The sequence below is a fragment of the Larus michahellis genome, chromosome Z, assembly GCF_964199755.1.
Source record: "Larus michahellis chromosome Z, bLarMic1.1, whole genome shotgun sequence".
NCBI classification, from domain to species: domain Eukaryota; kingdom Metazoa; phylum Chordata; class Aves; order Charadriiformes; family Laridae; genus Larus; species Larus michahellis.
Genome location: NC_133930.1, coordinates 64,415,421 through 64,441,283, shown reverse-complemented (window position 1 = coordinate 64,441,283; position 25,863 = coordinate 64,415,421). Strand labels below are relative to the sequence as shown.

Genomic DNA, 25,863 nt, shown 5'->3' with positions numbered 1-25,863 from the left:
CCTAGCCTCTGAGTGCTTTGGTTCACAAAGTACGTGGTGCATGAGTAAGTAGTACATGACAATTTTATGACAATTGCTGCTAGCTTGCTATTTTTAGTGAAATCTTGCAAGTTCTTAAGAATGGCCAGTATAAGGGGTACATAGTACATGAGTACATGAGTACCTTTTGACGTAGTACATGAGTACCTTTTTTGGTGCAAATACTTTAACAGGAAGGCCCGTTTTCTCTGAGTGACACTGAATCTCTGGCTGTGCCTCGTCATTAGCCATTCACCTGAGCCTTTTGCATCGCTGCACACACTGCTGACACTCGGGTTAGGCTAAGCTGAGACCAGATGCCGTCTTTATGCTTATGGTCAGCTGGGTCCTGGTTGACAGGGCATTTTGGTCTTCCGCCTCATCAGCCAGAAATGCAGGACGCTGAGCCCCATCTGGTATTTCCAGGCGAGACATGATCCCCAGAATCTGTGTTGCAGAAGCTGATGGTGGTTTAGGAAAATCTGTCCTGCCTTTTACTCTCTCATCGCTTTAGTATTTGGGGAAAAAAAAGCAGTGCAGCAATGTACCTCTCCTTTAGTGGAGGAGGGGCCAAAGGCGAGGCAGGTTGGTGTTGGGAGGACCATGCAGGTCCCCGGCCCCTCTCACGCAGGGCTCCCACTGTGCTGCAGCTCCCGGGCGCTCCCCACATTGTCCCTTCGCTGTTGCCTTTGTGGCATCTCCCGTGTGCCGTAGGATAGTCACGCTAATTACTGTTCTGGCAGGAGGCCAGTGTTTTCTTGAGGCACACAAAAGAGAGAATGGAAATGGCAATTTTAACGCGTAGTATCTCAGGAAAAGCTGAGCAGAATTTGATGAGGGGAAGGGTGCTCTTGAAGCCCAAAGGCATTGCCTTGTCAAATCACAAAAGCGTGCTGAAAGAGTCATGCTATTAGAGCTTCTCTTACAAAAAAGATTTTGAAACTCCCTTATTGCAGAAAGCTAGCAGAAAACTAGGCAACCAAAAACATTTTAAAGGTCTGCTGATAAGAAATTATTTATTTTTTTTTTACACTTTACAAGTGCAATTTTTTTTGCACTTTACAGTCTCACATTGGTCAGGTTGCCCCCTCCCCATCCTTAACCAAGCTCTCGCGCTAAACCTGCTTAAGCTGAAGCTGCAGAAGGCACGTCTGCATTGTCCAACAGGCTGTGATGCAGATATCCTTCTTTCCTTATCTGATATAATGCTAATCTGAGCTGTTACGTTCACAAAGTACAGCGTACTGATATTCTCTCTGGGCTCCAAGGGGGGAAATACAAATACAGAAAGCCGTATCACCATGTTAATTCAGCATCGCAGCCAAGATAATTTCTCCAGCCCTGGTTAGTTCAGGTGCGGTGCTGCCCGAAGATGCGTGTGGTGCTCCGAGGTATGGAGCTAAGGTGAGATGGGCAACGCTCTGTCTCCCTACCGTGCATCCACTGTCTAGCGTAGATGTGTGTTTTCTCCCTTGCTGTGAGGAAGCTCTGCTTTGAGCCTACAGACCTGCGAGCACAGCAGGTAGGAGGGAGCCTGCGCGTTTCGCAGCCGCGTAGCCCAGGTCTCAGTTCCTTGTGGGGCTGAACTTGCTGCCGTGGGTCGCTGGGCTGCTGTGGTCCGTCAGGTGGGCTGTGGCAAAGCTGGGCTGAGAAGCCTGTGCCGTGAATTGCATACCCCTGTGCATTCTGTGCAAACGCATGTATCTGAAAGGTGTTTCTTGGTCCATCCAGTGTGATTAAGAGAGTAACTGCAGCATGCTCAGATTGCCAGGTTATTAACCAAATCGGATAGGGTAACAGATTGAACAGGCTGTATGTAGCTTAACTGTAGAAAGAAGGGTGTGACTTTAACAAAAGGTTGGTTTGCAATCAAAAATTTCTGTTCTGTAGGGAGTTACTGTCACGTAATGTGGTGTATATTTTGATCTCAAGGTCTTAGAAAAACAGGCTAACTATACTTAGTTTGTGTTTCGTTTTTGTATGGATTTTTGGTTTTGTTTAGATTTGACATTTGCCCGTAAGTGTGGTACACTCAATTATCTAGAAAGAAAACTGCTTGTTGTGCTTGTTGAAATAGACGGCATAGCCAGTGAAAAGAAAAAGGAGGCTTATAATATTGATCAGAAGCTAGAAATTTTAGAAGGTTGTTAATAGATGGAAACAACCTAGAGAAAACTGATGGTCAGGGAAGTTAAAGGTGGTAAGAGTAAACTTTTAGAGTATACCAGGAAGAACAGGAAACACTAAATATGCCAAATATAATCAATATAACTTAAGGTTCTAATAAAGAAAAGACAGAAGTATTAAATACATGTTTGTATTTTGTATGGAGGAATTGCCTGATGATTTATACATTTCTTACGTAGTAAGGATGTCTTGAGTTTAGCAGATTTAGATTCTTTGCACTGAACATTTGCAGAAATAAACTGCCAAAAAAATGTAATTGTTAGTGTTGTCCAAGATTGTGGAAAAATCTTGATAATTTCGGATTATAACTGAAAAATACTGTGTTTTCTCTTGGAAGTTGTGTTTTTCCCTGTTGTAAATGTGAACAAAAACTGGCATGTGTGGCATGATTGGTACAGCTGCGTAAGAATCTAATCACATTCTTAATCAGGACAGCCCAGAGTTTAGTTTGAATTTGATAGATTTTCCTCCACCAGACACTTCATTGATTGATACCACAGCAAACATTTTAACCTAGTTAATATTTTGTTTCAAACAGGTTCATGGAATTTGACCCAGGTTTAACCCTATGCAGATTCAAGGAATGAAGATTCCAGATTTGTGGAAAAATGTTTGCAGTCATTTAAAAGGGCTAAATATGAAATACTGCGTGGTGCTTGGATGCATACTTCTTACACATCTGGCTCGTATGGGAGCCAGATTTATAGAAGTACAAGGGACAGTAGAGCCTGTCTATTCTTAGATATGCTGTACCTTAAAACATCTTTTTAAATAATTTCTACCTAAAAACTAAAAACGAAGTATTTGCTTTAATAACACTGTACATTTATAGTAAGTCTTAGTAAATAAAAAAATATTAAATTAAAAACTATATGGTCTTTTTAAATAACAATTAGTAAACTAGTAGCCATCACTTCAGTAGTTGGATAGTTGCATGGATTAGGACTATTTAGAAATCATGATTCCCCCCCCCCCCCATTTCTTCTGTAAGTATTAAGTTTCAGAGTCACAAAGATTATCACCTGCAGTTGGGTGGGTATGTGCTGGGCCCTTCACCTTTGCAGTAGTGGCGAGCTGTTCGCAAGTCAGATAACCCTTGCTGGCTGTGCAGGGGAGATACAGGTGGGAAATCAGTGAGGGGTGGCAAGCTGGCTGCCGAACAGATAAAAAGAGCACGGCTGTGTGTTGGAGCTACTTTGGCAGTCACCAGTGCAGGGTTTGCTGTCAGCACTTTGCTGTGCAAGCGTATTGGGTTAATAAGACGCTCTGCTTTTTTTTTTTTTGTTCCATTTCTCTTGGCACTTTTAACATGTGAGCTCAAAACTGTAACTATACCCAGCACTATTTATATGTACACGCAAACATTTAACATGCATTTAATACACATTGTTATGCATGCGTGTGTGTGTACGCTTAGAGGGCTCTGTTGTGGGGGTTCTTGGTTTTGTAAATGTTCTCATCTTTATTGTCTGACATTGGCTTGAAAAATGCCTTTTCATTATCCATGGAATTTCATTCATGTTTGGCTTATAAATAAAATGTTAGAAATCTCCCTCTCCTCCCCCCCTACCCGTTGCATTCTTCAGGAAAATTTTGGCAGCCTTTGAAATAATAAATAGCTACACAGTGATTTTAAGGTTTGTGGCACTGCCACAGGGCTAAATACTTACTGGAGAAATGAGAAGGCAAACTTGATTCTTGCCTCTTCCCCACCTCTCTCTGTCCCAGCAGTAAACCAGCCTGAGCTGAATTGTTTAATGTCCCCTACGCGGCACGGGATCTGGATGCCCGTGGTACCCTCAGAAGAGCATAGTTCCTCCTGCCAGCCAATGATGCTTTTCACGAGCAGGAGCAGCGGCAATCTGTCTCACCGGGGTGAGGGCTCAGAGTGGAGTTCCTCCTGCTGGCTCCATTTTGGGGGAAGGAAAGGAAACGTTTAGCGATGCAAAGAACCCAGTTTGTCCCCTCTCCTCTCTTCAGATTCCCTCGGCATCTAGACTTGCAGTTTTCTCTCTGAATTTTTCCCCCCTCCCCCAAGTTTAGAAATTGCCTTCAGAAGAGCTTACAAAGAATATAATTTGACTTGCAAGTCAAGTGCAGCCTAGTGACAATTAAGACTTCTAATTGCAACTCCTTTTTGATTGTATTATCTATGAGTGCCTTTAATGACCTGGTCCAATTCTGGTTTCTCTCATGGCAGCCCCTGAATCACATGGATATAACAGGCAGTGGAATTCAGGTTTCAGAGACAAACCAGAAATCTGTTAACTGTTCTGCGTTTGACTTGCAAACTTGAATGATGACCCATCACTATAAATTTTTATTTTTTTCTTACGAATAATCAAGCAACCTCATGTAAAGCTAAAGTGCAAAGAGGACTATAAGACGATGTTTCTTGAAGCCAGACGATTTCAGTTCATTTCAGGAGAACTTAATGAAGGAGTTACTCTGTGATAGATTTTTATCTGATTTTGAAACTCTTGCAGTGTAGCACAAAGCTGTCAATGATCAGCAAGGTAGCTTGACAATGTGTTGTTCATACTGTGACACCAGTTTTGGGAAGAGGTCGGACCACATTCTGACCGCATTGCGTAGCCAGAATTTGCACTGCAGAGTCATTTTGCCTTTTTTTCTGCCTGTTGACTCTAAAATCTCTTTATCAGCCTTTATCAGCTATCTTAGATTATGCTGATAAGGAGTTCTAGTAGGATGTTTGAACAAGTGGGGCAAGTTGAAAAAACTTGCTTTCTTACTTACCGCCTTCTGTTGATATTAAGGTTTGTATTTGAATAGTTATTGGATATAGTCAAATATTTTTTTCCTTCAAAATTTAGGAAACTTGCTTAACAAACATACCTGGATTTGGAATAGCAATGACCAAGAACAAGGCATACAGCTATTGCAGGTGGATCAGCAGCTAATCGAAGTAGTTTGTTTTCACGCTTTGTCAAAATAATGACAGTTGTTTACAACCACTTATGAAATCAGTTGCTCAACACTTTCCACTTAGATGCTTTGTAGTGTTTTTTCTTCCCTTTATACTATTCCTTCCAATAGTGAAATTTTCTAATCCAGAGAAGTACTCTGGATAGAGGGGGGAATTTTTGATTAATCATTTTATTCTCTATAGGGTTAGTTCAGGGGCGCAGGTAAGGAGTTTCTTTATTCATTGGTCTGTGTAGTTAGTTAAAAAAGGTGTGGGTACTAAGGGAGTAGGTTCAAATCTGCCTCAATTTGCTCTTTATAGCAACTCTGTTCTGCAGCCTTTTTGTTTCCAGTGTTTTAAGAAGGGGTGCCAATCTCAGTTGGCCCAAAAAGTTTGTGTATGAGGGAGGAGGATTGAAATAAAGGAAGACAAAAATGGTCTTGGCAGCTGCCTCTGTGCCTTCTTCCAAAATTGAATCATAGATGCGTCAAGCTAAGGGAAGAAGTAAATTGCTGGAGGGATTCTAAGGGCAGGATGCTGGTGACCTGTGTTGCCATGATGAGAAGTACACAGCTGGTCTGTGGTCAGCAGTAACATCAGAATAACTTTTATTGGAAGTTTGATAAAAGGCGGGGCAGAGTAATCAGTGAGAAATTATACTGCAGATTGTCTGTTGATCAAACTGTATGGGAACCCACGTAACAGTTCGTCCCCCTGCGGTGTACTAAGCATAGCTTCATCGTCTCTGACACATTTGTCCAACCAGTCCTGTAAACCATCCCGTGGAAGAGCTTGTGCCCTGTCAATTTCCAGTCATCCACTCCCCCTGGTACTAGAAACTCTATCTGAAAATTGAAACTACTTTTAATTTGCTCCTAGTGAAGCTGACTTTTTCATAGTTAGTGGACATGAAGAAAAATTGATCACTGTGTTCTTACAGCAATTTCACAGGTGTTGGAAAAGTGCTGTTATTATGCCTATTTCTGAATAGGCATATAGACCGACTGAAGTGTGTCAGTCTGCTAATAAATATCAATATGTGAATAAATATAGAATTGCAATTGTTCTGTATTAATTTTCCATGTTAAGTGACTAATTTCCATTATTATCTGTCTCACAGTACTGGCTGGATCCTGCAAAGACCCTTGCTGAACATAAAGAGTTGATAAACAGTATGTATTTAATTTAAACTTAAAGAACGTATCTGAAGATGAAGTAACAGAGGCAATGTTCCACATACACAGCCTGTACAATGTTTATAATGTAGTCACAGCAGATTAATAACTCTTCAACAAGTTTATTACTGCAGTTCAGAGCTGTATCGAAATTTCTCACATAGATTGAACATACCATAATTTCCCAATAATTTATGTGATTATTGTGCAAATATTTCTCTGTGCTTACGTTTTATTTTAGAATAATAAATTATGCTATTCTTAACTTGGATAATTGATTTTATACTAGCTGTGATACATCTATCATACTGTACCACACCATAACCAACTTAGATTCCTTTTTGCTTCTGAAAGTAAAAGTAGTGCCTCTTACTGGTAATACAAGTGTGTGCTGTTACTGTCACTTTTCAGATATCACAGATGCAGGATCTGTTATTTTTATTATACTTAAAGAACATGAAAAGATCATTATACTTAAGAATTTGGAAACCTTCTATAAAAAGATGTAGAAGTGGAGCATGCATGGAATAAATGTAGCTATAAGAATTTCGGTACTGATTTAACTGAGTCTTTCAGGAGAACAATATTTTTAAAAGGTAAATAGAAAAGCTTTTCTGAATGTCTCTTAATTAAAGTGGTGCATAATTAAAGTTCCTCCATAAGATATTTGAAAGTGTGGAAGGGATTAGTACTCGGTATTATTAGTTATGACCAGGAATCACATTTCATGCACAATTGCATTTTTCAAAAAGTTTCAGTGGAAAAAGTATCTGAAGGTCAAAATCAAACAGTAAAAAAAAAAAAACAACTTGGAGAAATAGTAAGTTATGATGAAATCTAAAGTTAAATCTTCAAAATAAGCAAAAACTCCAAGTAGACAGACAAGCCGTGAATAAATAAACACAAGACTAGCAGAATAACAAAAATCCTTTTTTTTTGTTCTTCCACATGTGTAATGAGAGTAGATTTACAGATTTGCTATGTGGATGTAAGATTTTTTTCTGCAACTTTCAAGTTTCAAAAATTATTAAGATAGGCTCTTTTGTAGTCAACTAGCAACAATTCATAACAGTTACCAGTTCATAACAACTAACTTTTGCACCAAATATCTTCTTCCCCTCAGCTGGACCACCATACACACTGTATTTCGGCATTAAATTCTACGCAGAGGATCCCTGTAAACTTAAAGAAGAAATAACAAGGTGCAGTATTTAACAGGAGTGTAATTTGTTGATTTCAAGGACGTAATCTATTCTAGCCAGGTGCATATTGTTGTGGTGTGGCAGGGTTGCTTTTTTTTTTTTTTTTTCCTTCAACATCTGAATGTTTTTGCTTGGACATGTATGTGTAAGAAGAGAATTGTGACTGGCTTCACAGTGGTCGCTACGGACAGCTATATGGAAGCCTAAGATGAAAAGATGCTCTCTGGTGCATCAATAACCCAAAGGGACTTGAGGTGCATTTGTGTTTTTGTTTTTTTTTTTTTTTTTTTAAAGGAATGCATTGGCACATCTGCATTTATATTGCGCTATAATCAAGTTTGGAGTTTACTTGGATATCAAATATAAATACAGGGAATTTTCTTTTTTATTGGCCATAGCTTAGATTCTAAAACTGTTTTTCAAGCAGATTTCTTTTGGTCTTTCTAAAATATGTGGAGGAAATTGAAGAGTTTGCATGCTTTTGATTCTTTTAACCTTGGCCTCTACAAAATATGAGTGTGCGCACCCTGACACATGCACACCCGTGTGCACGGACACATACATACGTGTGCTTGCCTGAACTCTCACGCACAGGGTTTTCTGCTTGCTGTACTTATGAAAGGTCTCAGACAATTAGCTTTAGGTTCAAAAGGAAATTTGAGAATTTGGGTAGGTAGGCGGACAAAATTAGTGTGCTGGCTTGCATTAATAAATGCCAAAATATTTCTTTTGATGTCCTAGGAATATGACACATGAGAATTCATTAGAATGCACACAGGGTTTTTAATTTTCCTTAATCAAAGGTGGCAGTTGTTGCAGCACAGGCAGAATATTTCTCTTGTACCAGAGTGAGAAAATTCTTTTGTTTCCACACTGGCACAGCAGGAATGGAAGTCTCCAATATAACAAGATTGAGGCTGGCCTGGTAAAAATAATAAACACCGTGACTTTGCAGGTAAAAGAGTGTAAGCTGGCCCCAATGTGGTGGCCTCTCTACTGTGAAAGTTTGATGCAGTTTTGCTGTACTTCTCCAGAAGCACTTTCATCCTTGCTCACAGGGGAGGACGGATGGCCCCGGGAAGGGAGCTTTGGCCACCGAACCTGTTGTGGTTGCTACCTGGGAGGCAGGGTGGATTTCTGTCTGGGAAATGACAGGGGCTAAATTTTCAAAGAGTGTTTCTCTTTGCCTTGTGATAAGGTCAGTCTGTGATTTGCACTGCTAATTAGGGGTGCAAATCTAGTCGAGAAGCATTTTAATGTAATTAGTAAGCCTCTGTTCATGTCTGCACAGTGTTTGGTCATGCAGAGTTTGCACCTTAAAAGGTACAGAGGGAGGGCATAAGAAAGCTATATTGACGGTCTTCGACAAAACACATTGAGTAGTAAAATGCCCTCAACATTTCTGAGCATTTATTCCTATGGGGTATTAAACCTTGGAAGGAAGGTACACCTTTTCAGAAAACAAAACAAACCAAACCAAAAAAACTTCCTTCTGCTTAGGAGGGATTAATGGCCCTATTTTTCTTCATAATAATAATTTTCTACCTAAGTGTGTTATTCCAGTGATGTTTTAACCGTGTTGTGCTAACTGATGTGTTTCTTTGGAGCTTGTGTTTGTTATTTTAATGGATATGAGAGCAGAGTTTGTTATTAGATGTTGATGATCTGTGGCATTACATGATTACTATTTGCAAATAATGAAAACCTGTCAAATTTGTAATTTCTTCACAGCAGAATCTATCTGGCTTGTAGGCAGAAGCTCACACTGTGGTGATTCATATTAACATTTGCTGGATGCGTTTGCTACAGCAAACCAGTGCTTAGGCACTATTATATATGCATGACAAACTTGACAGCACACGAGATGAGTGTACTTCAGCTACAAGTTTGGACAAAAGGCCCGTTTTTCCCAGGAGCTTAGTGGCTTCAGTGGGAATTGAGATTGTTCACTTTGTAGGAGTCACTTAAGCACTTAACAGTTGGCTCTGACTGTTTTTTGCAGGGAGGTGGTGTTTTTTGCAGTTTCCTATCCTGGTTTATTTTGAGACTACACTATGAGAATGCAGAAATACAGATACCTGCTACATGGAAAAGACATTTGTAGCGTCATCTGGTATGAGGCTCTGCACTGTAGAGATGCAGAATTGCTAACAGAAAGACAGGAGCATATCAGATAATGCATTTCATGTTAAAAAGAAGATGCTGTGTTGTCCACACTAGATGTAAAATCATCTTTGTCATTATCATCATTCATACAGGGAAGATTTGTCCAGGTAGGACTGGCAAGCATTAGCTAGAAGCAGTGCAGCGGTATTGCCTAGAGTGGAGAAACACTGAGTGTATGTGCTTTGTGTTGCCTAATAACATTCACAAAAAATTCTTGTGCAGTGCCATGGTCCTTTAAGGTGGAGAATATTAGACATTTTTTTTAAGCATGGACATTGCTACTGTATTATCTGTCACAGCACAAATTCTGAGGGATCATTAACCAAAAAGACACTGGTATCCTTATTCAGAGGCTCATCTGGGCTGATAAACTCTAGTAAATTTGGTTGGGTCTTAAATGATCAGGTATCACGTAACCTGCAGTTTGCAAATTTCCCTGAAATCAGCATAGATGCACTTTGAGCTTACAGATCATTCCAAAGTGCCTTCATACGTAACTTCTACTAACACAGAATAAATTACTTGCAGTGTAGCTGCATGGCTCTATGTAGATAAAGTTGAATTAGTAAATAATGAAAAAGCTATATGCTTATATGGATGACCATTTTTTTCTTCAAAAAGTTACCTTCTCAGTATTGTTACTTTTTGCAAGAATTCGTTTAGGATGATGTGAAACAGTGCATAAATCTGGTGCAATAAAACAAGACAAAACCCAAAGAGCATTGAAAAAATTTCCTATAAGTGAATATGGGGAGCTACAAAATCAAGCAGATCCTTTATACGATGGCTTGTTTTCTTGTCTTTACTTTTCCATCTGTTTCTGCCTATTGTTTCACTCTTAAGTATTCTCAGTTCATGCTTCATCAACTGTAGAAGCAGGTTATGACTTTGAAAATTATGTTTTTACCCTGCTATCTCTGTTCCAAGAAGGAGAGTACCCTATGTCATGACAGATCCAGTTAGCTGCTGATAGTATGCCCATCCATTTTTTTCATGGGAACATGGACTCCATCAAATCTGCTTGCTGCTCGCGAGCTCGTACTCTGGTGTGTGGAGAGGAAACCTTTCAGTGAAGAAGTATCTAATATCCAGTTATCCCTTATGTTGATCCACTGATCAGGTTAAACTTTAGCACTTTGTTAGGTTTCTTGTTCAATTTTTCTCATTCCTAGCTTTCTTCTCCACTTCCTAGAGCAGGCGCTCTGTGAAAGTTACAGAAAGAAATTACGTTTTTTGGAGGAAAATTAATTGTATCTCCATAATATAAGCAGATGGGAAAACTGCAGAGTGCTCCCCTACTAGGCTCTTCCACTAGATTAGTCTTAGTTGTTACTTCAAGGTCAATAGGGGAAAAGTAATTCAGAGAGGAATACAGTTTTTGACTCACAAATTTATGGTACGTAGTATGCCTTCAGTAAACTGGGAGATGATGAAACATTACGTGGTGCATGAGGCTCAGTAATCGCTTTGTTTTCTCTCTGTGTTTTAGGTATCAGTTTTTCTTGCAGGTCAAGCAAGATGTTTTACAGGGCCGCTTGCCTTGTCCAATCAACACTGCAGCACAGCTGGGAGCGTATGTAATTCAGTGTAAGTTTTTCTGGCCAACTATGAGCTTATTTCTTTTAATCCTACATTATGATTAATCTTAAGTGGTGACTGAAGATTTCACTAACACTTTTATGCGTTCATTTCAAAACAGAACAAAACTAATATGACTGATTTCAGCTAAAGCACTGTAAATAGATGGCCATTCTCAACAGATAATATAGAAGCAATATAGAAGTTAATGTAAAGAGGAAACTGAAAAGTCGGTGTGAAGAGTCTGCCAAACACTCTTTGCATTGCTGATGAAAATGTTATCATGTACTAAGACTTTATGACTTACTCCGGATTGCATATAGAGTATGACAAAACCTTCATCAGGCAGTTTACGGATTTGATGGGCTATTGGCAGCCTCCAGCCAACAAAGCCTGTCAATAAAAAATTCTTTCAAAAATTACATCATGTCAGTATGAATGCGCCTGTGCTTGAAGGGAGGATGTGTTTTGACCTGAAGTGAAGAATTTTAATTCTATCTGTCATTTATCTGCATTCACCCATCAGTAGTTAGCTTTTCAGAGGTGGATGCTATATCCTGCATACTTGATAGAACTAGCAATCAATTAGAAAAGGACTGTCTGTCTACCAGTTAGTTATTCCTTTAATATTACAGCTCAAGCTCTGTACTCAAACACAAATGGTAACCAAAAATCGTATGATGAGCCATGCTGGGACCTGTATCTGTAATTCATTCTATGTTAAATTTAGGTTTCCCATGAGTGATATGTATTAAGCAAAGATAATTTGTACTATTGGTGTTCCAAGTGTGACTCATCAACACTTAATACAACATAAAAAATAGTCCTCCTTTCATTTCCATTTTAGAATAACAAGGCGGAATAACTTGTGTACAAAATGGAAGTGGGTATTATACAGAATTTCATGGTGTGTTAGATGTGTTTCCGAACAGCTAAAATTTCAGGCAGTTTTTATTTTTGTACAATTACTTCTAACTTCATTTTGCTGTCTAAGGAATGTGACACGTCATACTCTGTAAAACTTCACAATGCGCGTTTCACTTTACTGACATATGTCCCTCCCTGAAAAAATACTACAAGTATGCAGCAGGAAAATATGTAATGGTGGTAACATCTTAATCGTATTATGAGAAATGAGTATAAAGAATAAATTCTTGTCCTTCAGTCATTTTGTAAGGTGGTTAAAGTATGGGGAGCTGTTGTTTTGGTATAAAATCCTGTGGTTCTGATCTCAGATATTCTATTGGGGGACAATGAGGAAACTCACATGAGAGAGGAGAGTTAAGGCATGGCAAAGATTACATGCAGTGGGTTAAAGTTAGTCCTGGCACCAGCGAGCATACGTGCCCATTGACTCTATAAAAAGCTTTGTCCTTATTATTTAGGGCCTGCAGTTGTTCAAAGTATACAAAGACACCCGAGAAACGTCCGTGTCAAATACTGAAAATATGAATCCAAAGCATCAGGACCGAGGTCAACTGTGGTTTTTTTCTTTTCCAAACTGAGATGAAGTGTGTTTGTAGGAATTCAGTAATAGCTGAGAAGCTCTGCCTTAGTAATGGTATCAGTGGTGTCTTTCCCTGTGGAGCTAGTAGTTGCCAAGATCTGGAGGAGGAGCTGGGTCCACTTGTGCTCCCAGAGTCCTCTACCCATGTCCTGCTCCAGCTATGGGCCCTGCTTTCACCATTCAGGTTGTACCTGGGTGTCGTCTTTGGTCTCCAGGCACATGAGTCATTTTCCTCCTTTCATGGTCAAAGACTGCAGATTTTTTTAGTGGCGATGGTGGAAAAATCAGTACCTGTGGCACAGTTTGCAGAATATACCAGTTTTGCTGTTGGGAGTGCTGGAGTTGTTGCTGTTGTAGTCATTCCTGTTCTTCTTCCTGCTATGGGCAAGGACCACATCATTTTTGTGGAGATTTTCTAGAGAAACTTCTCAATGTCTCTGCTGAGCAGATAGCTGTCTTGTTCTAGAAACATCATTAAATTCTAGAGAGAGACATGAGTTATTAGATGAGTCTTTTTCTTCTTGGCTCTTGAAGCCTCCTTTTGGCTATGTTTTTGTCTTAGTGAGAGCATTGGACAGAAACCTTCTGTGAAGGTTTTCTCAGAGAAGTCCAGTCTGCGCAGATTTTACTTGGGGTTATTAAAAACTTGAAATCCTAACTTTCACGGAATTTCTCAGATAGGTGCAATTACAGTTAAGACCAGTAGAAGCGAGTCCTGACCAAGGTGCATATTTATTTTATAATTGCACAGCAACATGTAAACTGGTGTAACTAATGTATGCAAATTCAAGGTTGTTTCAAAGAAAATTATGTCGGCTATTTATTAGGTTCTTTTCCTTAAGAAAATTCTTTTAAAAATTATTTTGGTTTTGAAAGTGAATTTAGCGTTCAGGAAATATATCAATATTTTATTGAAAAGGGAAGTCTTGTGTTTCCTCACAAGAAATGACACACTTAGAAGGGCATACCTCTAGGTGTCCCAGGGTATTTGTCTCCATTTGCATTCCCACACTGATGTTTATGTTAGGATTCCCAGGAAGAATATGGATCAATTCTATCTGTAATGTTACAGCTTATTGTGAGGGCATAGGCATTCCAAAAACTAGACTTTCCTTCTACTCTTGTTTTACATATGTTGCCAAATAATATGTATTATCAAGTGTCAGCTTTGCTGGCTTGGACCGAATTATACCTAGTCCGTAGATGTGGTAGATTTCCTGTCAAAACCTCTAGCTCTTTGAACCTTGCATTTCTCTTTTAAAATGATTGAAGACATTTGTTCTTGGCTTGATGTGTGCTAATATGAGCAGTTCTGTACTGTGTTTGGGTTTTTTAACTGTCTGCGTAGTAAATTGACAGTCAGTTGGAAGGAGGTGACTTGGCAACAAACAGGTGGATTATATAACTTATTTTTTGCTTAACATAAAGTGTTGAAAATAGGTGACCTTTCTTTTCTTCTTGTGCCCTCTAGCTGAGCTGGGGGACTATGACCCGTATAAGCACACTGCGGGATACGTCTCGGAGTACCGCTTTGTTCCCGACCAGAAGGAAGAGCTGGAGGAAGCCATAGAGCGGATACACAAAACTCTGATGTAAGTACTGTTGGGAACTTGGCAGGTCACATCAGATTCGGAGGTGCTTGGTAGGTGGGGAAGGGAGCGACTTGTGGTGCGGAGTGGAAGTCTCTGGACCCAAGGAAAGAGCACAGAGTATCCAGTTATGTCCCTCAGAAACAGAAAACGTTTTATATTAATTGGAGTTGTTCTTTTAGGAACTGAGTAGGACAGTAACTGGAAATACGATGTCTGTCAGGCCTAGCTACAAGTGTTTCAGAACTAACATTTTTAATAGTGCTTCTGTTTCCTCTCAGTTTTGTAGTGGAAAAGAATGAAATAAACATCTTTGAGTTCAGTTCCCTGTTCCAGGACAGATTTCCTGCATAATTTTGGACAAATTGCTTATTATGCCCATCCCTCACTCTGCCATCTGTAAAATGGGGATAATAACATTTCTTTTCTTCCTACTGCCCTATGCATTCAAATGAACTGTTAGGACAAAACTACTTTTAATCTAATAATGTACAGCACTTGGTACAATGAAGCCTCTATTTTCTTGCCAGATCCTTAGCTGGGGTAATGAAGGAGTGCTTGTTGCAACCTGCATGAATCTTTGTGGGAGCAGCTCACATTGCAGGAGGTACCAGGAAAGCAGTTTGTATGCCCATGTTTTAAGTGATAATCTCGGTTGCAACATCTGCGTGAATTAAAGAGACAGTTTGGGTTTAAAAGCATAAGGTCCTTTCATTTTATTAACCAACATATCTTACATAAAACATGTTGTCAGCAGTCAATATAATGGCTTCCACTGTAAGGAAGAACATATGATTTGTAAGAAAAAAAGCAGCACCTAGAAACAGAGTCATCAGGCAGCGCTGAATAACACAGGGCATTCAGAGAGCTGGTTTCTGGACAAAAACCAAACAAATTCCAAAATTTTGCATATGAACTTAAAGCAGTGGGAACTGCGGTATCTGGTGGGCCTTGAGATAATTTTGGTTTAAACTGAACAAGGCACTACAGAAGTTCACAAGCATTGAAGCAGTAGTTGGTAACGTTTCTTATGTATGAGAAGGAACTGAGAGGAGGAATAGGCTAGAGTTATGGTACTTGGCAGGGGCAACTGTTGAAGAGTTTGCAGGAGGAAAATATTAGGCATACTGCAGACACGACAAAGGACAACTGTAGAGATCTGGAACATGTATGTCGACAGACCTGTCAGATTCCTGTAATCCCAACTTAACCTTTGCACAAGTTGGAAAAGACAGATTGCATTTTTATAATGCGAAACTCTAATTCTCCATCTTCCAATTCTACCAGCATTGACATTTTGGATAATCTCTGCCTCATGGTGGATCCCAAGATAGTGCTTTGGGTGTCGGTTGATTTGTGTGTATAATGCTTTCCTGTGCTTACTTGTCAATGGAGTGGGAAGAAAAACTGTAATAAGGACAACCAGGAGATGGACTGGAGTGCCCAACAGATAAGCAAAGCAAGATGAGAACTAGTAACCTCTGGCCCCATTGGTGCTGTCGGTGGTTGAGAGAAGAACAACAGCAGCAACATAGAGAGGAAAAACATAGCAATCTCATAGGGAAGTTGGAGGAAAGAACATACTTCCCAGTGACAGAGGCAGAGCCAGAAAGTGATCCTGTGTGAATATGGCTTGAATACTAGAAGCATTTGCAGCAGCTGTGTAAGTAGTCTTCTTAAAGGAGAGGTTTAAATTGTCTCTAGGCGCACGTACAATATAAAAAAATCCCCAGCAACTCAGAGCTACTTTTTGTCACACTTACTGATTTTTAGAAATGGTCTTCTACATATGGAATACTTTCAGTGAGATTAGTCTTAGACTGAAGTACTCTTGCCATATGAGTAACAGGGCCGAACCAGCAGCCACTGTGTGAAAGCACTGGAAGTCAGAGAGATTTGGCTTCCCAACCTGCTGTTCCAAATATTAGACCACAGTGCCTTCAAAAATGCAAAAGGTGAAATTGGTTTTGAAAGTGAAGCATGTGCCAGAAGTTCAACCGTACATAAAGCCAAAATAAACATTTACTTGCTTATCTCCAAGTTCGTGTTCCTGGTAGGTATAAAGAAGCTTGTTCTAACAAATCCAAGTTGGGTGCAATTGTGATATAACGATTTATTAAGATGAGAGCAGTAAGAAACATTTTATGAGCATGTTCATCATGCCCTTTGTCAAAGTAATGTAGAGATAATCAGAGCTAGCCATCTTGTATGTAGATCTCGATTTCTTGATTCTCTTGCTATAATGAAGCTACAGTCTGGATAAAGGTTAAGTAATTTCTTGCCTGTAGTTTTGCATGTTAGTATTATTTGTGACTTGTTTAATGAGAATAGATATTAAGTCAGAGACCCAGCTGTTCTCTTTGAAAAGTTCTGTAATTGGAGTCTGTGCCAGTTGCCACATTGACCTGAGTTTTCTCTTTCAGGGCGGGGAGTCTGTTGCTCAATAATTATTTCTGTGTGGTTGCTTGACTGCTCTATAGTAATTTGATACATTACAGAGAACCTTACTACAGGTCCTTTTGTGAAGTAAAAAAAGTACTGTTTTTTTTCTGTTCTAGAGATTGTAAACTGAGGCACAGAGAGTTTGTCTGGTTCAACATCACAGAGGTTGTGTTTGAGAAATGAAACTTGAGATGAATTGCTATGTACCAGGCCACCGATACTAAGCAATCTTCATTCCTCTCTCAAGTTGCTGTAGTCATTAGTGTAGTGAATCAGATTGAGACCCATTTGCCTCAAAAAGTTTATAACCTTGAAGATGCAATTCAGAAGCTGGGGAACAGTGGTTGCAAAGAGGAGTAATAACTGTCTTAATACTGTCTCTGGTATTTTTATATGCATACTGATCTAGAGGTCTGATACTCTTTTGCTGCTTAGCTGGAGTTAGCTATCAGGGATTTAGAAGCATCATAAAAGACAGTGGAACGAAAGTGTACTCACTGACAGTTTGACCTGACTGTTGTCATCCCCACTGCCAGCATTGACTTTACACAGCTGATAGTGGTCTCTTTAGTTAAAAAGTTGGAAGCTAGGATGGCTAAGGGCATATCCAAATTATCTCACCTACCAGAGACATTTTATGGACAAGTTTGTGATATGGTTTAGAAGAACTTATTTATCCTTTCTGGGGCCCAGCATGGAAGTGCAGGGTTTTTTTGCAAGACAGTCCAGTGGCTTTCAACATAGTATTAAAAAGGAGTGAAGATGAAAATGCAGCTTCAATTATTTCAGTCTTGCAACAGAGTGTCTTGCTTTTGTATCAATGGCAGTTACTAAAGGGAGAACAAATTAAATTCTGAGGATAAGTTTGTTGAAGGCTTAGAATTTATTTAGTCATTTTGTTCTTTTTAAAAAGAAATCCTTCATCAGTGATATGTTCCTAGTAGGCAGGTTTTTCCCCCACCAGTTTTCCCCTATTGTTTCCTACCGGCATGCAGGCGATGGTGGTTTTTAACTGATGAATTCACATTTGCAGATAGGAAGGGAAGCTGTATCTTTGAAACTGATAATCTCTTGAGACAGTCTCCAAAATCTCTTGAGACAGTCTCCAAACTTTTCACAGTAGCAGACTGGGGTATTACCAGTTGGTGTGACTTCCTGTAGGCAAGGTTTTATGAAGAAAGGAATATTTTATCTGAAGTCATGAACGCTGCTTTCAGAAACCCTTTGTAGTTTCAGCTCTGCTGAGGGGGAAATAGTACCCCAGTCAGTCATTCTATGGCTGCTTTATTAATAATCACATAGTAATTGAAAAAAAGTTATTTTGTGTATTTAAGCCTAAAAATTGAATGTCTGAAGTGTGTTTGTGACAGCAGGGAAAAGATTAGCCACTGTTGTAGGCATACATCGCATATATCATAGAATCATAGAATGGTTTGGGTTGGAAGGGACCTTAAAGATCATCTTGTTCCAGCCCCCTGCCCTGGGCAGGGACACCTCCCGCTAGACCAGGCTGCTCAAAGCCCCATCCAGCCTGGCCTTGAACACCTCCAGGGATGGGGCATCCACAGCTTCCCTGGGCAACCTGTTCCAGTGCCTATATATGATAGCATGTATCTGTGGTAGGATCTTACAGCCGAGAGTTTAGTAGAAGTTTGTGCCCACTGTCCAGTCTCAGTTGGAGCGAGCAGAAGTGCAGTGCTGGAAGGATAATGGCAGCCTACACAAATGGTAGGAAGGGTTGCGTACCTGTCCAGCAGAAGTGCAAAGTTCTTACACAGAATTTTGTTTACAGGGGCCAAGTTCCTGCTGAGGCAGAAGTGAACTACTTGGGGGTGGCCAAATCCCTGGAAATGTATGGAGTGGATCTCCATCCTGTTTATGTAAGTATTGTTTAAATATTTTAAACTTGGAAACAAAGAAAAAAAATTTCTTGTACTAATGTAGGGGAGAGTATTTATATAGTTTGGTTGCCACAGAGTAACTTGAAAGGAAACACTGTACTTAAGAAGTGCAAAGGAAGACATATTTACAGACTGAGGGGATTCAGTCATTCATACATATGGAAGCCTAATGGTTTTCAGATGAAAGGCTGTGATCGTATTACACCTATAAAAGACGATCAGTTATATTCTGGGAAAAACAATTCAGATAAATAAGAAGTAATTAGTGTGAGTGTCAGGAGAGATGAGAGAGGGTTATAACCTTTGTCTTTGACACAAGAATTTGCACATTATTCTTGTTTAAATAATTGCAAGTGTGTCCTGAAACCTTTTCAATACCATTGCAAAAACGAGGGTGGGGTAACAGCACCATGTCTGGCTTTTTGAAATATTCATTGTGAAGGTTTTGCTAAAGATCCAGAGTATGTTTCCAGCTTTTCCTGTGCTGTATCGTGCAGCATTGCAAGTTACCTGCATTGCCTCAGCAAAACGCTCCACTTCTTTTGTAAAACGGTGTGTATGTTGGGATTGGGTCCAAGTCATCACCCGGAGGCTATGTGCTCCTGGTGGAAACATCATTTTATCTTGTTTGAATAATTGCGCTTGTGGCAGGTTTTTTTTTTTTAATAAAAGAAAATCAGAAGTTCAAACGGGGGGTTGTAATGTAGATAGTTCACTGACTTAGATGTCAGTACTTTGTAAAATTACTTGAAAGAAAATAAAGAAATCAAGATACTACCAGAAGATTAAGTATGTATTTCCTGCTGAAAATTGTGTAGCCCACAACATGAAGTATTTTTTAATGCACCCTGTGGCTTAATTTTAATCATATCCCATGCTCTGTGCCCCTCCCTCCCATAGAAAGCTGGGGGAGTTACTGGAACAAGATTCAACATGATCCAACAAAATTGTGTTATATTAGCAGAGGCTGGATTTTTTTTTTTCCTCTTAGCTTGCTTTTGCTGTGCAATGACATCCCTGTCTGGGTAATGAGGGGTGAGTTGTAATATGCCCAAGTCTAACCCCTGAATATCATTGTTTCTGTTAACATTACAACGGCAGCAGAAGCCCTCATTTGAGACTGAAGCTGCACACATGAAGAGATGTATTTTTTTCCCTCGCTTGGTCATATTAAACATAAAGTTTTCTTTAGCAGTTAGTTCACTGAGGCGCGCAGGCAGAGGTTATGCTTGAGCTTTCTCACATCAGGACACTTTCTGCAGTCAGTCCAACTGATTTTGGTTACAGTCTGTAAATTGGGGAGGTTGGGGCCTTCTGCCACTCGGCAACAGGGTTTTCACCCTGTTCTCTGCCAACGCGGTTTGCGATTCAGATACGGACCTCAGGAACGCTTTCCTTTTGGAGGAGATGATGCACGCCTCTGTTCCTTGCCTGTCGCTACCCATTCTGAACAAGAAAATGCTCTGAATCTCTCAAAGGAGGTACTTCACTTGGTAGCAGTGTGCAGGTGATACTATTTTAGGAGGGAGAAAGCAGCTGTGAGGTTATATTATAATAGAGTAAGTCAGAAAAATCACTATTCACCTTCATCTGAAAGTTGGGATGCCTGTTGCATTTGTGTCTGAGTAGAGAGTTTAGTTTCTGAGTTTTGGCTGTTTGCCAAATAGCCAAAAGTAATTATTTTTTAAAAAAAAAAGTTCGTTTTGTTTTTCGCTATGGCATGTGGAATCTCCCATTCTTTCCCTCATTGCCTTCCTTTCTTGCCTCTTTGCCTACAAGTTTTCATATAGGAGTTTGCATCAGTAGATCAAATACTATTTTCCCATTTGCAGGGAGAAACAGTATGTTCAAGTCAGCCATCAGGCTGACTTCCTCACTGCTACAGTGATACGACTCACAACTGTATGAATGACATGCGCTTCTATTTTCTAGGGTGAAAACAAATCTGAATATTTTTTAGGATTAACACCCATAGGAGTTGTTGTCTACAAGAATAAAAAACAAGTAGGAAAATATTTCTGGTATGTATAATTTAAATGTGCAGTCTGTGCTTAAACAATAACAGTTTTGTTGTATGGAAGTGTCTTGATTTGTGGTATCTATTTGAAAGGTTAATTATACCAATAAAAAAATATACTTGGAATTCCTAATCTTTGTCTAGATTATACAGATTTTTAATTCTTTGCTAATCTAAGTATTGAAAAAAATAGTTCAACTTTATCATACTCATGCTGAAATGTTTAAATACTGCGAATTTTCTCTTGATATCTGGTGCATACCTGAAAAAAATTTCTGCCTGTGAATTCCTTTTTGTCTTTGTATGTAAATATATACAACTGTGTATTTTATTATGCATGAAATTAAAGTCTCATGAAGTTTTGTCTGTCTTTTTTTCCAACATTACAGGCCTAGAATTACAAAAGTTCACTTCAAAGAAACACAGTTTGAACTTAGAGTCCTGGGAAAAGATGTAAGTTTTTATTTAAGCCTGAAAAAAATAATAATGTAATCTCAGGTCTAATGAAGTGGGGAATTTGTCATGTCCATCAAAGTCTAATTTATTTTTTTGAAATTTACTGCAAGAAGCCATCAAAGTGAAATTAATTTTATTGATAGTTACTGCTAGAAAATTACCTTATCCTCGAGTGTAGTGTGGTGCTGATGGTGCTTGCAGTTCTATTAAAGAAAGACTTTCTGTCCCCATTTTGCACTCAAGGGGAGAGAACTTCAGCAGAACAGTACTGAAGTAGGAATTTTATAACAAACCTTTATCATTTTACATTGTGCTCTGTAAATTAGAGTAGGCTACTTCTGCAATACCTTGTTTATGGTGTTACATAGTGCTTTTAAACTCGGCTAAATCTACAGGGATCTATTATTAACCAAAATGTGGATGGAGGAAAACTCACAAAGCTGTTAGACACAAGTAATTTTGTAGCTTGGAAACAGAAGCAGCCACATAATCTAGCTCAAAACCCATTTGACAGTGTTTAACTTCATTAAGTTAAACTGTTAGACCGTTTGAGAGAAAAACATGTTGGTTCCAGCGGAGCAAGGATAGCAGGTTGATAGCAAGAGAGGAGGTTTTAGGGTACAGTCAGTGGAAAAGAGAGAAAGATATTTATCACCTAGGAAGCATGTGGGGCAGGGGGAGGAGGAGAGTGTTGAGGATGTAGGGGAAATTATGAAGTGTAATAAAGCAAATAGTTGCAGTCAGTCTGTGATTTTTGGTATCTGGTTGAGTTACAAGTTTAGTTTGCTGAGTTATTTTTTGAAAATATTTTGTAGGTCTCTTTGGAATATCAGGACTGAGAGTTTATAGTTTTGAAGAAGTATTAGCCTGTTGGCAGTATTCCCCTTTACTGATTATCAACGTATCTTCATTTACCTATGTAGTGCTTGTTAGTCTCATCCATGAGTTGTTTGAAGGCTGGGGAAAGGTTGGGAAAACTTTTCTCCGTGTTTCATGTGAAGGGTGAGTGCCTGTTCATGTATAAACAAGTCTGAGTTTGACATAGAGTGAATTGCGTTGACGTGATGCTGTAGTTTCTGTTTGATGCCACATATGTGTAGTTTTTGTCTGAACCATGTGGAATTGCAAAGGTTTAACATGCTGAGCAGAAAAACTGAAAGCTTTGGAAAATGTGCTTAAGTTGAGACTGTGAATGTTGATGGCTGGGAAGCACTTACTATTGTGATCATAAGGCAAACACTTTGACAGCACTTGGTAATTTCAAGTCTCGACAGGTACTTTTAGGAAATTGTTCAAGAGAACAGTAAGTACAAGGGTGTGTACCATCATTAAAATCCTCCTTTGCAACTAATACTCATTTGGAGTGCTTCTACAGTGCTTCATATCCTATCAAGATTAGGAAAGGCCAAAATGGCGCAGAAAAATCTTCCTCTCCCTTTTTTTTAAACATTCTGGTGGTGTTACTTTGAAAAAAATTATGTATTGGAGGAAGTAACCAGTAGCCTTTGTCTCTGGATTAAAGCTGGGATAACAGTTTTGCTGTTCTCACCCAGAGGAGGAAAAGCTCATCGGTGTATTTATATGACTGTATGTTTCAATAGTCCTCAAAAACTTAATACACAAATTTCTTTTATTCCTCCATTTTTTTTGGAATAAATGCTATCACTTTGCCCTTCCGTGTGGGACATGAGTTTGTAGTATATGGTAGGAGAGTAAACGTGCCATTTTTACTTCATCCTGCCTTCTGGGATATCACTTTATGGCCCAGGGAATTAATACTTTCCTTGTTTCAGATGTGGTATACCAAGTCTGGAATGTGTTACGTATTTCCAGTTAGTTGGAAAGAATACCAGAAAAGATTCGGGAAGAGGAGGAATAATGGACACTTTCCCGTGTCTTAGATGGAGTTTTATGGCATATAGCGAAGGAGTTAACATCACGTAATGAGAAGAGCAGGTTATTTCTGAGTATATTGAGTGCTCTGTGTGAATCATGCTTTCCATGTTGTAGTGAAAACTCTGTGCAGGCTGGATTTTGGTTCATCTTTCCATACGCTGGCTACCTTTCTTTACACCGATGGGCACCCTTCACGGGTGCCCATGCTCATCAAGAGGAAGCTTTTAGTACCGATGAAGTGTTGCTCTTGCCCTGCATAGGGTTACTTGTGGTAACAACTTCTTTCTCCCTTTCGATAAATTTGTCTGACATTTTTTCAAACATACCAAAAGAATCTGAATGTGTACTTCCCACTAACGTGGTAGAGGTGGACACCTTAATCTCCTTGACAGATGGCAGATGTGGCAGTCTACATGTACAGGTCCGTGTCCTTAGGCTACCAAAAAAATACGCTGTGGGGTGCCGGTGTCAGACATACTTATGGCTGCTGAGTTTGTTGTTTACTTTTCATAAACTTGATTTACTGAGCAGAAGATATTTAGGCTTTCTGTCTTATAAGAAAAGTGCTTCACCTTTTCCGTTTTGTAGTGTAATCTCTTGTACTTCTTCATATCTCCTCCATGAGAACATTTCTTGTGTAACTTGTATTTTTCCTGCATACCTTTTGCTATTGTGTGCAAGCATGACCATTGGTATTTTATCTTTCATTGCTTTGCTTGTATTATGTTTTCTCCCTAAGGCTTGCCCCTTCATAAACAAAATGCTGCCCTTAATATTTGGCTGTCTATGACTCATCCTGACATGTGAGACTAATGACCTGGACCAGCTGACAGAAACTCTTTTTCAGTGATGTTAATGATTGAATCAGTATTTCACTGTCCCCGAAGTGGACCCATGCTGTGCATTCTGAGCTAGAAACGTGTGAGGCTTTCCATGAGACCTCTACATATCAGCCGGAAATCAGGAATCCTTCCCCGGTGGGGACTGCACAGAAGATTCCCTGAACATCGCAAACAATTGCAAAGATTTTCTGGAGTTGAGAAAAGTGTATTTTCCTCCAGTTTCCTTTAAGAAAATGGAGAGATCCATCTGATGCCTGTGCACAATTGCTGGTAGCATAGATGTCTGTTGAGCAACCTCACTGGAAGCGATCCAGCAATACAGGTGGCTGCCAAAGCCCCCCCCCCCGATGCCGCGAAGCGGAGCCTGTCACAGTGGATGCACTATGTGGAAGTGGGTGATTGAGGGGGTGCGCAGCGCTCCCCCCGTGCTTTCCCCGTGTGAGGAGCATGGCTTGCTTCCTCAGTTTCTCTCTCAACTAAGGACATGAAACGGAACAGAGAAAAGCATGCTTTGATAGATTGTGTAGGCTGGGAACGTAAATGTAATAATATGCAGGAGTGAGGGATGTGGAGCTTTTTTGCCTGTAGGTACCAAGTACTTCTGTGTTGTTCCCCACAACCCCGTACTGTTTTCTGTAACAGCGCCTTTTACTTCGGTTGCACTGTGTCTGAACATGCAAGTGAATGATTTCACTCCTTCGCAAAGCTTATGCAAAGCTTCTGTACTTGTTACTTTTCATGTTTCTCTTTCACCAAACCAGAAAGTGTTGAATGTGCAAAACACTTGCTTTCATTATTTTTTGTTGTAAGAGAAGGTTCTTTTGGAAGTCGGAATTTTTTGTTTCGAGGGATTTTGAAATTTGGGTTGTTTCAAGTCAGAACAACCCCCCAGCTGTGCAATTAAAAATGATTTACACGATTTCAAGCCATGCCTTCCTCTGCAGTCTTGCTTAGTCAGATGAAGAGGCCCAGCTCAGCTGAATTTATAAGGTGAAGTTGGTAAAGGCTGTTTTTAGGAGCAATACCAACCACTGACATATGCTAGAGCACTTCAGGGCAATTCCAAAGCACATAATGCTCCCCATTCGGGTGACTGAAACTTGTCTCAATATGAGATTTTTGTGTTCTTTTAAATAGTCTCAGAAAACCTGGAAATATGCTTTATTTTTTTAATCTGCTTTTTAAAAGTGTCAGAAATCTGAAAAACAATTACATTAATGAGGTGGTTCAGCTATACCCATTCTTGCCTTGTCACGTGCTGTGTTCCTTCTTGAGTTACAAGTTCTGGGTGGGAACTTTAAATTTGATTTATTCCTCTGGTGGTTTCTTCGGAAGGTTGAACACGGTTTGAAGAGATGTTCCTCCTATTCTAAAGTCCAGTGTAGCTTAGATTTCAATTCCAGCCAAAAATAGTATTTTGATCTTTATTACGGTTTAAGAATTACAGATTACTTTTGTACAATTTTGCATTTGCCCACTTAAGCCAGAGTGGTAGTGGAGGGTGGAGGTGAGCAAGCGTAGCGGAGTTAATGCATCACATAGAATGGTTCTGGTTTGTTTTGGTTGGTTGGGGTTGTTTTTTGCCTTTTCTTAACCACCTTCTGAACCACTACAAAAGGATTGTAAGATCGGTTCAAGGCTTGATAGCAAAATCTTCAGTAATTAACATTTTTGAAGGAGAACTAGGATTAAAATACCTGCATAAATTTATATGCCTTGCCACTAAGGTGTTACTGTCATCTTTTTTTGGTAAGTTCTTCTTTAGTCTTTTTTTTAATTGGTATAATACAAGGCTGAGATAAGTTTGTTTCAATCTTGACATGCTTTATACAAACGGGCACAGCATTGTTAATTTTAATTCCTGACTTGTTTAATGTTCTTAAAGATTGACCTTGTGTAACCATTGTCCATTACATAAGCTATGATTGGTATGCATTGTGTAAATATATAAAGACAGAATA

The 25,863-nt window shown here is 39.5% G+C and overlaps 1 protein-coding gene across 3 annotated transcripts in view; it reads left to right on the top strand.

The window, feature by feature from the left end:
* EPB41L4A (erythrocyte membrane protein band 4.1 like 4A) overlaps positions 1 to 25,863 on the top strand; it is a 132,577-nt gene that overhangs the window by 56,356 nt on the left and 50,358 nt on the right. For all 3 annotated transcript variants that reach the window (XM_074570353.1, XM_074570350.1, XM_074570352.1), the window contains 7 exons: positions 6,252 to 6,303; positions 7,430 to 7,508; positions 11,164 to 11,261; positions 14,231 to 14,351; positions 18,583 to 18,670; positions 20,624 to 20,712; positions 21,098 to 21,161. In XM_074570353.1, coding sequence (XP_074426454.1) covers positions 6,252 to 6,303; positions 7,430 to 7,508; positions 11,164 to 11,261; positions 14,231 to 14,351; positions 18,583 to 18,670; positions 20,624 to 20,712; positions 21,098 to 21,161 — 591 coding nt within the window. The remainder of the gene's footprint in view (positions 1 to 6,251; positions 6,304 to 7,429; positions 7,509 to 11,163; positions 11,262 to 14,230; positions 14,352 to 18,582; positions 18,671 to 20,623; positions 20,713 to 21,097; positions 21,162 to 25,863) is intronic.